The sequence below is a fragment of the Phyllopteryx taeniolatus genome, chromosome 11 (genome assembly GCF_024500385.1).
Source record: "Phyllopteryx taeniolatus isolate TA_2022b chromosome 11, UOR_Ptae_1.2, whole genome shotgun sequence".
Lineage (NCBI taxonomy): Eukaryota > Metazoa > Chordata > Actinopteri > Syngnathiformes > Syngnathidae > Phyllopteryx > Phyllopteryx taeniolatus.
In genome coordinates, this window is record NC_084512.1 from 14,247,323 (window position 1) to 14,260,962 (window position 13,640).

The 13,640-nt window shown below is 40.2% G+C and overlaps 1 protein-coding gene across 7 annotated transcripts in view; it reads right to left on the bottom strand.

The window, feature by feature from the left end:
* Positions 1-13,640, bottom strand: part of LOC133485892 (collagen alpha-1(XIX) chain-like) — a 150,872-nt gene that overhangs the window by 14,893 nt on the left and 122,339 nt on the right. For all 7 annotated transcript variants that reach the window (XM_061790269.1, XM_061790272.1, XM_061790273.1 and 4 more), the window contains 10 exons: positions 12,161-12,187; positions 10,943-10,996; positions 9,846-9,890; positions 8,201-8,245; positions 8,040-8,102; positions 7,590-7,625; positions 4,687-4,731; positions 1,590-1,715; positions 807-873; positions 588-725 (listed from right to left, as the gene is read on the bottom strand). In XM_061790269.1, coding sequence (XP_061646253.1) covers positions 588-725; positions 807-873; positions 1,590-1,715; positions 4,687-4,731; positions 7,590-7,625; positions 8,040-8,102; positions 8,201-8,245; positions 9,846-9,890; positions 10,943-10,996; positions 12,161-12,187 — 646 coding nt within the window. The remainder of the gene's footprint in view (positions 1-587; positions 726-806; positions 874-1,589; positions 1,716-4,686; positions 4,732-7,589; positions 7,626-8,039; positions 8,103-8,200; positions 8,246-9,845; positions 9,891-10,942; positions 10,997-12,160; positions 12,188-13,640) is intronic.

Sequence of the window (13,640 nt, forward strand, 5' to 3'; positions counted from 1 at the left end):
AACACACGTTTTTCCCCATTTTGTCCTTATGATAAAGTCGGCACGATCCACTCTTGTCGTTGTCGCCACGGTAACGTGTGTATCCGGTCGCATTTGAGTTGACAAGATAAAGCTCAATGATCGTAAAAAAACGGGATGCGGTAGTATCGGAATAAAACATTTTATTGCAGTTGTCTGACATCGTGCAATCGTGAAAGAGCAAATTTGTCTTGTAGTCTGATCCGGGCATTACAGTGTTGTCTGTCTCAGACGTGTTGTCTGTCCCACACCGCCAACATTTTTAAATTCTTTTTAAATAACTTTATTGGCCGTCAGATAGTTACAGTACTATGTCAAAAGACGCGACAAGGCTAAAAATAAACTAGCTTTTGGATTAAAATATCCTGTCCATGATGGCGACGCGGAGTAAATGTCTTTTGCGAATTATGACATTAAAGCCGAGCAGCATAAAATGCTAATCAGGCCGATAAAATCGGTGTAAAGTCTAGTTTTAAGCAGTCAATGTTAAGCATGTGACTGATAATTGATGTAATAAAATAAGGCGATGTTCCACTCCAGATGTTCACCTTGGCCGATGGGGTGCATACCTTGAGGACCAGGAGAACCAGGCTCTCCTCGTGAGCCTGGTAAGCCGTCCTTGCCAGGTAGTCCTGGAGGTCCTTGGATTTGTGAGGCTAAAATCCCTGCAGGCAGTTTCTGCAGCATGGTAGAGCTTGACAACTTTTCTACAAGACACACCAAATATCACAATAAAAATGTGTATAAATCAATTATTAGAAAGATCACAAATTTAGAACCATTTGTACCTTCAAAGATTCTTAATATTTCAGTCCTGATGAACATTTTGACTTCTTCCATGAAGGTGTGGTCGTCCTGTGGATAGAGATGGGAATTCATTTTCCTCTAAGAATGAAATGTCAGCTGTAGTGATTAAGTTGAGATAATTGTTATAACTCCATGGAACTCAAGCTGCTGCATATCTTATCCCTCATCTTAACACTCTCCTCCAGACTGTTTGTAAAAATAAACATGTCAAAGGTTGAGTCAGGATCGTTACTGTAGGGTTTAGGGGCATTTTTGTTTTTTTATCAAAGTCTTCGAAACGTGGGGCATGTTTACAATAAAGCGTTCAAAGTAACACATTTTTTTTCCTCTGGATTTTGGAAAAAATTTACACTGGGTACAAAGTACATTTGTAAAATAATAACAGTATGGTGGTCCACCATTGGTGATTTGATTGTGATTTACTCATGCCTGCCTATACTGAACACAAATGTATTGTCCTCTGCTTTTAGACAAAAAAAGTGTTTTATTTCCAAATTTGTTCATCTCTAAAAAGCTCTTGCAATGTAATCAAATGGACCATTTAAAACTATAGTCATCAACCCTTTGCGACCAATGGTCAAAATCAGCTTTGTCTTTCTGTTTCCATATCCCCTGCTCTGATCTTCACTTGACCGTGGATGTTCACTGGTGGGACAGGCATCATAGAACCACAACAGCAAGTATCAGTTCTAATTACAAATTTGCAGTTGAAATAATCTCTGGAAACTGTTCCAGAAGGAGTTACTGTTAAAATCATTGTTTACCAACTGTCCTGGAGGGCCAGAATCTCCTTTTTGTCCCGACGGTCCGCTCGGGCCAATCAGGCCACCATCTCCCGGGCGTCCTCTTTCTCCCTGGACACCTCTCTCTCCGGGAATTCCTGGGTCACCCTGCATGATTAAAACCCGAACACACAACACATGATGCTGCTTGAATTTTCTACCTTCACAGTTTCAGTTATAATGTGGTAATACATGACTATTCCTCAAAAGATGCTAGTTATTGACCCATTTCCATTACAGTCTGTCACCCTTTTGAAAAGTCCCAGTATCTGTTTTTATAGTACGTTTCATACTAGTCTAACTAATCTAGCCTAAACTAATCCAACTGCTATGTAATTGAGGTGACTTTAAAGAGCCGATATCAAGCAATGTTTTTAAAAGGGTTTTAAAGGGGACGTATTTGACAAAAAACAACTTTTTCTAGTATTTGGGATGTAATATTGTCTCTGGTGGCACGGTGGACAACTGGTTAGCACGTCTGCCAACTGGTTAGCACGTCTGCCTCACAGTTCTGAGAAACCGGGTTCAAATCCGGCCTCGCCCGTGTGGAGTTTGCATGTTCTCCTTGTGCCTGCGTGGGTTTTCTCCGGGTACTCTGGTTTCCTCCCACATCCCAAAAACATGCATGGTAGGTTAATTGAAGACTCTAAATTGCCCATAAGTGTGAATGTGAGTGCGAATGGTTGCTTGTTTCTATGTGCGTTGCGATTGGCTGGCGACCAGTTCAGGGTGTACACCGCCTCTTGCCCCAAGATAGCTGGGATAGCCTCCAGGACGCCTGCGACCCTAGTGAGGATAAGCGGTACGGAAAATGAATGGATGGATATTGTCTCTATGGTGCCTCAGTACAAATGTAAAATATGAATTAAAATGGTTCACGCATTCCTGAGTTCCAGACGTTTTTCTGCCGAGAGGCCTGAAATCAGGTCATTTGAATTTCTCGAGCTTATCTACATCACCAGCGAATATCTCCACCTTCCCTTTCCAGTCCCGAGCCAGCACTGTCAACATAACAAACACGTGTGCCTCTTCTACATGGAGGCAACCAATCAGAGGAAAGTGGGCGGTCTTAGCCAAATATGGACAGCGGATACAAAACTGTGTCAGAAAGAATTAGCTATCAGAGGGGCCTTTACAAGACACTCATATGACAAAACCAAGGTGTTTTTTTTAAATGAAATTGAAACTTTTATAGTCCATGTTACAGAGGCAAATAGCCAAAATATGGGACCTTCAAATTATTTATGCAGAAATTAATCTGCCTGTACACTTTATAATTAATCTGATTTCATAATTTTGCTTTTCACTCACTTGCATATTGTATGACACAATCCAACCCAACTTTATTTAATGAGCACATTGAAAACAATGTTGTCAAAAGTGCTTTCCAAGCGTTGAAACTAAATCACAAATAGATACATAGATGAACAATGAGTTGGAAAATTTATTTTTTATATATACCAAATATTACTTCTATTAGTTTTATACAACCTTCACATGCTTTATTGTTACATTGAGACTACTAGCTCTATGTACGTACTAATTGTTCCTAGCCATGTTGTACAAAGATAATTGTTTCGCTTTCCATCTATGTCTCTCTCATTTCGATGTAACGAAGGGATTTTCTGTCTGGGCTTTAGTAAGAGGCGACAACTTGTAAGACTTGTACCTTTTACTCTCTTTGCAAAGACTTTTCTTTTTTTGTAATAAAAACCCACAAAGACAAGATTGCTTCCTTACTTATTCTGTCAGAAAAAGATTTGCCAAAACAGTTGGTGTCAGAAGTGGGATTCTAGGATTGTTTGCCGATCCAGCGCTGTTGTTTGTGTTCTTGTTTTTGTTTCTTTTGTTGTCATGACAACAAAAGACGAGGGATAACACAGATACATTGAAAATGTAAGTACCTGAAATGTAGAATTATTACTTGTAATTTTCTGAGGATCTATTCCCCGTGTAGATGTTTGGTCTGGGACCTAAGGTGATAGAGGAATCACCCGAAATGTAAGAAGGTTTGTAATTTTTCAATGTTTCGAGAAACTATTCACTGGTGGATATTTGGTCTGAGAAAAATAATTAAAAATGCATATTTCGAATTGATGATTGAAAATTTTAAATAAACAAAGGTTTATTATTTTTCGGGTACTAGATAGATCAAAATTCTGGTTAAACTCATGGTTAATTCCATTTAATAAATAAATTAACCCAAATGTGACAAGCAAAATGTTAACTATTTACTGTGAGGGGTGAGAATATCGGTTTTGTGAAAATGCGCAATTCACAACACTGAGTTCAGAACCACGATTCGTTTACACCCACAGAGTTAACAGTTTTGTTTGAAATAATGTTTGCTTAAAATGCTGTCAAATGATCGAAGCAAATGTATTTATATAGCACCGTTCATAAATTATCCCCACTATACACAGTGTTGATGGTGCACTGCTTTCCCCTCCTGTGACGTCGGATGGTGGACCAGAATTTCCTCGAAGCCGTCCGGAAGTCTTTCTCCATGGCCTCACCGAACTCCTCCCATGCCCGAATTTTTGCTTCAGCGACCACCAAAGCTGCATTCCGCTCAGACAGCCGGTACCCATCAGCTGCTTCAGGAGTTCCACAGGCCAAAAAGGCCCGATAGGACTCCTTCTTCAGCTTGACGGCATCCCTCACCATTGGTGTCCACCAACGGGTTCGGGGATTGCCGCCACGACAGGCACCGACCACCTTACGGCCACAGCTCCGGTCGGCCGCCTCAGCAATGGAGGCGCGGAACATGGTCCACTCGGACTCATTGTCCCCGTCTCCCCCGGAACATGAGCTAAGTTCTGTCGGAGGTGGGAGTTGAAACTCTTTCTGACAGGGGATTCCGCCAGACGTTCCCAGCAGACCCTCACAATACGTTTGGGCCTTCCCCCACCATCGGAGCCAACTCACCACCAGTTGGTGATCAGTTGATATAATAATGGGGAGAACATGAATGCGCCTGATTGAGCTATAAGATTTGAACCCAGAACACTCTAGAGCAGACTGTTAGCCAGATGCATCTTACAATATTCGGTAATAAAACTGGTATCAAGCTACTTACACGTTCACCTTTGGATCCTCTGTCCCCCTGTCTCCCTGACGCTCCCTTTAAATCACAGTAAAACACAGTAAAACAACATATTTAAACACATAACCAATTCCCAATGAAGTTGGGATGTTGTATAAAAACATGAATTAAGACAGAATACAATGATTTGCAAATCCTTTTCAACCTATTTTAAATGAATACACTATAAAGATGAGATTTTTAATGTTCAAACTGATGAACTTCATTGTATTTTTTTTCAAACACTGACTCATTTTGAAATTGATGCCTGCAGCATATTCCAAAAAAGCTGGGACAGGGGCACATTCACCATTGGGTTTCATCACCTTTCTTTTTCACAACATTCAATAAGCATTTGGGAACTGAGAACAATAATTAAGCTTTGTAGGTGGAATTCCTTCCCATTCTTGCCGGTATACAATTCCAGTTGCTCAAAAGTCCGGGGTCTCTATTGTCTTATTTTGCGATTCATAATGTGCCACACATTTTTAATAGGAGGGAAATCTGGACTCCTGGCAGGCCAGTCTAGTAGTCACACTCTTTTACTACGAAGCCACGTTGTTGTAACACGTGCAGCATGCGGCTTGGCATTGTCTTGCTGAAATAAGCAGGGACGTCCCTGAAAAAAGACGTTGCTTGGATGGCAGCATATGTTGCTCCAAAACCTGTATGTACATTTCAGCATCAATGGTGCCTTCAAAGATGTGCAAGTATCCCATGCCATGGACACTAACACACCCACTCATACCATCACAGATGTTGGCTTTTGAACTTTGCGTTGATAACAATCCGGATGGTCCTTTTCGTCTTTGGCCCGGAGGAAACGAAGTCCACAATTTCCAAAAACAATTTTAAATATGGACTCGTCAGACCACAGCACACTTTTCCACTTTGCGTCAATCCGTCTCAAATGCGCTTGGGCCCATAGAAGCTAGCTACGTTTCTGCGTGTTGTTGACATATGGCTTTTGCTTTCCATGGTAGAGTTTAAACTTGAATTTGTAGGCGTAGCGACGAACTGTGTTAACTGACAATAGTTTTCTGAAGTGTTCCTGAGCCAATGTGGCAATATCCTTTACACAATGATGACAGTGCCACCTGAGGGATCGAAGGTTACAGGCATTCAAATGTTACTTTTTGGCCTTGACGCTGACGTGCAGAGATTTCTCTCGATTCTCTGAATTATAGTATGGCCCATAGATCCCTTGCAGTTGTACATTGAGAAATGTTGTTTTAAACTGTCAGACTATTTGCTCACAAAGTTGCTCACAAAGTGGTGAACCCCGGCCCATTCTTGCTTGTGAACAACTGAGCCTTTTGGGGATGCTCCTTTATTACACAATCATGACACTCACCTGTTTCCAATTAACCTGGTCACCTGTGGAATGTTCCAAACAGGTATTTTTGAGCATTCCTCAACTTTCCCAGTTGGCCGTGTCCCAGCTTTTTTGGAACATGTTGGAGGCATCAAATTCAAAACAAGAGAATATTTGGCAAAAAGTAAATAACATTCATCAGTTTGAACATTAAATATCTTGTTGTAGTGCATTCGAGTCAATATAGGTTGAAAACGATTTGCAAATCATTGTATTCTGTTTTTATTTACATTTTGCACAACGTCCCAACTTCATTGGATTGGGGTTCGAAAACTAAGGATACAAAAATGATGTATTCTTAGCCTTCTCAATGCTAACATTCATTACGCCACACAATGCACAATTCCTATTACATAATACATACAGGTATACAGTATGTATAATAATTAATCAATTTAAATCCTTGTGTACAATATTGCAGATATTCACAAGCTGAACAAAAACAGGGACAAAGTTTTAAGTGACAGAGATGCAGCCTTTTCCCAAGATAATGAGAACTGATTGCTTATTACCCAGCCCAGGTGTATTGTTTGTCTAGCTTCCCGCAGTCTTTCACCTTCTACAATGTCATGGCTCCTCTGCATCACTCCTGTTGGCTTCGTTCTACTTTACTGTATGCAGGAGCAGGGAGAAAAAACACCGAGTTCTCGAGCTGCATGTCACAACATCTTGTGTCTTCCAACCACACCTTCATTGCTTTCCTTGCTTTCTTTTCACTCTCTGAAACACCCATGGGGGCATCCTTGTATCCATTTCTAGCCAGATTAAAGGAGCCACACAAGATAGTCTGGCATGTGATGTGTATTTTTTAAGTGGGGCAATACTCCCCTTACCTTCTTTAATCGTAACCACTCCCTATTCCCTAAAGCCTAGTGGGTGCTTTAAATCTTTCGTCTTGCCCATTGACTTGCTTCCCAGAGATTTACATTAAACCACAAATCTAAGGCAGTCGAGCGAGAGGAGTAAAGCCACCTGCTAGATGGCACTGTTTCTCTACCAAAAACCAGCCGGACGGCAGGGTAGTCAGATGTAACAAGACAGTGCAGGGCTGAGATTATTCTGGAGGTATATTAACTAATAATCAGACGAAGACAATAAACTATTGGGGCAGTCATTAGTGTGCTAGGTGACATAATATTGTAAATAAAAAGGGAAAATGTGCAACGAGTTCTGCATGCCGCATGCCGTCTCTGTATGATTTCTCAGGAAATGTCTAATAAATGGGATGAGTTATCAAATAGAATCTCGTCTGTCTTTCATTAAAACAAGTAATAATTGCCTGCAAGCATGAGCTGTTTTTGGACTTAAAGGACTAAAAATCAACAAAGTCCTACATCTGCAGGCTTCCATTTAGCGTAATCATTAAAATGTTAAACAATGTATGCAAATTGGTTTAATGCACTCAGGTAGCTTGAAAGAGGTACGGTTGGGATAAAAATCTGCTGTGCCAGCTCCCTGCAACTCGCCGGATGTAAAGCACCGTCGTCTATAAGGGGATTTTGATGGCGTGCGCACAACTCACCTTGTAGCCGGGAGTTCCATCTTTTCCAGGTCTGCCCTGCTCAAAGGAGCGCAACACAAACAAAGACATTTTGTATCAGCTCCTTCGACTAGATCAGCGCCACTGCACCTCTGCTAATCTCCAATTTAATGGGATATCTCAATGATTCTGGTTGGCTGGCAAATGTGCTTCCATTGTACACTTGTAGAGGGAAAATTACAGAAATCGTCTTTTATGGTAATTACATCGAGGGATGTAATAATCTAAATGTGGTGGAATTTTTTTTTAGCAGTTTTTCTTGTATCATATATTTTTTATATCAATGGTGAAACAACACCTTCTGAAGTACTGAAAAGGCCACTGTTTGGCCAAAAAACAGATTTACAGCCTGGACATTCTCACTATGTTGCTTTGGGAGCATCTTAGCTGTGATTATAAGGGCAGGCCAATAGAATACATGTAGATCCTTACAGCAACACCTTGTGGTCCCTCGGGTCCCGGGAACCCCGTCTCTCCAAGTGGCCCCCTCTGACCCTGTCAGAGAACAGAGAAGAGCCATCATGTCAGTCGGCAGTGATAAAGGAATGACGTGTGGATTGACAGCTCAAAGAGAGTTGAAGTCTGCCGCTCACCGGCTCTCCTGGGATCCCTGGTTCTCCCCGCGGGCCGGGTTTCCCCTGTCAATCAAAGGCAAAAGAAAAGAATTTGTCAGTGTTTGACAGAACTTCAATGGTGTCATATATGACTCAACTCTGCAGCCCCTCATTTATAATAGAACCAAGCTGCAGAGCACAAACACACCACTGGTTATCCAGTGGATATGTCTATGCACCCCTATTCAAATGCAATGCAAATGTATGAAAAATGAGACCAAGATAAATCATTACATAACTTTTCCCTCCATTAATGTAACCTATAAACTGTACAACTCATTGGAAAAACAACAACAATCTTTTAGAAAGTGGAAAACTAAATGAGAAGTGTCTTATAAATGGGTATGTGACTGTGTTCATAATTAACCAATCACATTCAAACTCATGTTAAATGCGAGTCAACGCACACCTGCCACCATTTAAAGTGCCTCTGATTAACCCAAATAAGGTTCTGCTGCTCTAGCAAGCTTTCCTGACATTTTTGTCATCACATCTTAGGGCACAAGGCATGGTCCATAGGGAGCTTCCACAGTATCAGAGGTATCTCACGGATCAAAGTTATGGGTCAGGCAAAAGGTACAAAAGATATATACAAGGCATTAAATATACCATGGAACACAGTGAAGACAGTTAAGTGGAGAAAATATGGCACAACAGTGAAATTACCAAGAACTTGACATTGTGAAGAGTTTCAAATACTAGTTAGATTTAGCACAAACCCTTCAGGCTTCTGGTAGAAAGTAAAAAATGGTCAGGAAAAGCCTGCTAGAACAAGTTTGTAGTTTGGTAAATTTAAATGAATGGCAGGTGTGCGCCAATTTCCATTTAAAAATGGAATGCTTGAAATGGAATATGATAGGCTGACTCTAAACACATCCACATCCGCAGTTAGAAGAGGGTGTCACACACAAACTCATTCTCTCCATTGTTTATTTTTTATTTTCCCTCTCAAGAAGATTTAAGTTTTTTCACATTACAATGGAAAAAGACGATTTAAAACAATTTACCTTGCCCTCATTTTTTTACGTCACAGAATAATAAAAAAAAGAATTTGGTGTGTAAACATTTTATATCCGCTGTAGCTGATCTCGTAATAATCTTGTGTAGTGTTATGGAACCTTGAAACAACAACACAGATGATCAAGCTGAGAAAAGAGTTGGCATGAACCCACAACGGCCACAATGTTGTGTACATCTGCATATTTTATACAGATTTTATACAGTATTTGATCCCATTAGCTACAGAGTTAGCATTTCTGCCTCACAGTCGTGTGGTCTGGGGTTCAAATGTTGCCTCAGGCCTTCCTGTATGGAGTTTGCATATTGTCCCTGTGCTTGCATGGGTTTTCTCCACGTACTCTGGCCTTATCCCACATTACAAAAACATGCATGCAAGGTTAGTTGGAAACGCTAAATTGCCTGTAGAGGTGAATGTGAATAGTTGATTGTCTATATATGCCCGGCGATTGACTGGTGAAGAGGCCAGTGTGTACCCGACCGCTTGTCCAAAGTCAGCTGGGATAGGCGCCAGCTCACCTAGGACAAACACTAAAGAAAATTAATGGATAGTGCAGGTGTACCTAATCAATTGACCAATAACTATGAATGAAAGGAACCAACTTACTGTAGGGCCTGGTATTCCAGGTGGACCAGACAGACCAACATCACCCTGAAGGAAACATTTCTGTCATCTCAGACACACAGTGCATATAGAATAGATATTATAGTACATAGTGTAGTGCTGTGTTCCTCCACAACAATGCATCATTGTCATGTGTCTGACAATAGGACAGCACATGAAACACAACTTGAAAACAACATGATTTCTATTCACCATCACAACAGGTGATAAAGATTATCTGAACCAAAGAACCTCTTAACGGACTTGATAAACACTGCATGTCTCTTCTTTGAATGTTTTTCGGTTATGATAATACAAAGAAAAAAATGGTCCACCTCGTCACCACAGCAGGAACTTCTGCATAATGATTTTGATATAAGAAGTTTCATGTGATTATATTTTAGTAGAAAAGAGCTTCTGATTGGTAGCTACAAGAAGTAGACTTACAACACTCGCTCTGTCTGTTGTGATCCTTCTTACCCTGTACGACAGGGCCTGGTGAATGTCATATATTACCATAAATTATGACTTCATGATAAATGATTTTATTTTGGTGCTCTGCTCCCCTTTAGTGGTGAAAGTGTAACTTTTAAACCACGGTTGTAAAAATAAATCAGTGAATATGCTTGGGTTGGCAAATTCACTGAGGAGAACACACATTGCACACCTTGACTAATAAGCATCACTAATTGTTTGCTTTGTCACTTACTGGTTCAAATTCTTTGCTGCAAACTGTCAAGACAATCACCATAGAGAACATCACTTCTTATATTGTGCTGTTGAATGTCTAAATATGTAACTTCAAGCTGAAGGACTGAGAGTAACGAACACATTGTCCAAAAGGCAAACATGTCAAACCAGTTAATACATTGTATTTCTTTTACAAGAAAAAAACATTGAAATTTGTGCCATTTTCAAAATAAATAAAAAAAATATTAAAATGGTAAATGTCTTCAACTCAAAATTTAGCCACGGAAAGCATTTAGTCTTAACTGTATGAATTTTATATTAGAGCAGTTATCCAATTAAGTACAACAGAGAACTGATAATCACTTTCTTTGTAAGTTTTATTGTCACTTTTATGAGATACTTTTGCTTACCTTAGCACCTGGTAGACCTTCAAGCCCCGGTAAACCCATGAGCCCTGGTTCCCCCTACAAGTAGTAAAAAAAGACACACTTAGCTGTGTAAACATTGAAAAAAATAAAATAAGTCATTTTTCATGAATACTAAAATTGGTTTCATCCACTCTGATGCTATTTTGGTCTCGCTGTCTTATTAGTGCAATTGAAGAGCTCTTGGAAGGTGTGGTTATTTTATGGCTGTCAGTAACTGTTAGGACATCAAATACAGATAAAATACGTGGCTCACAGTAAATTAAATTCTGCATGACGCAGGATGTCACACGGTTCGATCTCTGCTCTCAGCACATGGTCGGGTATTCATACAAGCCCTCACACGTCAATATGAAGATGATCCTGAGGGGAGAATACTTCAGGCTCAGTCCATTATATTATATGATCTATGGCATGTGCTGTCAGAATTTGTGGGCTGTAGATGAGACGGAGAAAGAGCCGCCCCATTTTAAAATTCCCAATCAGGCTTACTTTGTGCCCTGAAAATAGAAAGCTATTTGCAGCTGCATGAACAAGAGATGGCCTCTATTGAGCTCATTTTGTTCAAGCTGCCATGAAGAAACGCCATTACATGGAAAAGAGGGGCAACTGGTGCTGACATAGATGGATTGTGCAGGTAATTGTCACACATGTAGATTGTCAGGAGTAAGGGAGCTCAGTTAAGGGAAGAGCGGGGCAGTCAGGGGGATCAGCTGTGAGACGGATTGAGGCAATTTTACCATAGCACTGGTGCTGCTCACACAATTTATTAAAATGTCAAATTAACATCCTGGTGAAAAATCACAGTGCAACAAAACAATAAAATCTACAATTTGCCCCATGCGAATAAAGAATTCACAATGATGGCAGGAACAGAGTTGTTTCCACATCTGTGTGGATTGTTTTCAGGCATCAGTAGGAAGAAGGTGGGGGTCCTATAGAGGGCCATTTGAAGAGCGTAGAAGATTCATGGGTTCCCACTGGCAAGACAACGTGGTCCTACTATTTCATATTTTCAGGAGACATAATAACTTGTGTGTGTACTGGAGTTTGACAGTCGGAGGCTTCAGAGTGCATTGACTTACCGGTATATAGTGAGTACGCACCTTGATAGAAATAAACTGACAACTCTAGCTTGACTTTAAACAAACATCAAATAAACAATAATTAGTTCATAGAAGAAAAAAAAAAGTTTCAACTCACTGCAAGTCCTTCATCTCCTTTGGGGCCCTTAAAAAAAGACAGATAAATATGACAATTACTCATAAAAATCATGTATATGGACTAAAGTGGTATTCTGATACTGTCTACACTAGTTATTGAAACTTACAGGATGCACCTTTGAGCAATAACATTATTGACCACTTGCTCAATCAAATGATATTCAACACAAGAGCTAAATACATTTTAAAAATGCATTTACAAAGTTAATATTTTTTGTTTAAAATGTAAATCCTCAGGTGTGCAATGTGCTAAGTGTGCATGGAACATAAAAGTGATCATGTTTCAAAATTGCAAATCATATTTGCAGTGTATTACTCCAAGTAAGTTCATCATATTTGGAAATGTAAACCAGGTGAGTCAGACTAATTTTTGTTGCGGTCCACATTGTAGTTATAGTTTCCCTCAAAGGGCCAATATATCTGTAAAATCATAAAAATGTACAATTCCATCCATCCATCCATTTTCTTCACCGCTTCTCCTCACTAGGGTCGCGGGCGTGCTGGAGCCTATCCCAGCTGTCATCGGGCAGGAGGCGGGGTACACCCTGTACTGGTTGCCAGCCAATCGCAGGGCACATAGAAACAAACAACCATTCGCACTCACAGTCATGCCTACGGGCAATTTAGAATCTCCAATTAATGCATGTTTTTGGGATGTGGGAGGAAACCGGAGTGCCCGGAGAAAACCCACGCAGGCACGGGGAGAACATGCAAAATCCACACATGCGGGGCCAGGGACTAAACCTGGGTCCTCAGAACTGTGAGGCTGACGCTCTAACCAGTCGGCCACCGTGCCGCCAAAATGTACAATTGTCTCATCATATTCTTACAGACATAAATTTATGGACAACCATTTGAAATCAGGAGCCAAGGCAAATAGATTGTTAAACTATTGTTCAATTTATTCTAAAATAAAAATAAAAATGGACGTAGACGCACATAATTTGCTTCAGTGGCCCACATTAAATTACATGGCAGGCCGGCTCTGGACCCTGGGCCTTGAGTTTGACACCTGTGACGAAAATCATAATGATTGCGGTGCACTATACATGAATCATTGTTGTGTGATTCATGTTTGTGGTGTGCTTTATGTAAAACATCCTGTTTGGAAAATGTAAATGATAATGCTTACAATGTGCTACATGTAAATCATCATACTTGGACCATGCATGTCATGATATCAAATGTGTATCATAATGTTTGCAGTGTGTTTATGTCTCTCTGGATCATGTTTGCCATGTGCTTCATCATATTTGGAAATGTAAATATTTCCAATGTATTACATTTAAATCAGTTAAATGTTTTCAGTCCGCTTTACATGAATACTCTGGTTTGGATCATGTTTGCAGTGTGCTACATGTCTATCATTTTGTATGGAACAGGTAATTCAGCACATTTGCAGTATGCTACAGGAAAATCTCACGTTTGGAACATTTGAATTGAATTTGCAGTGTGCTCCA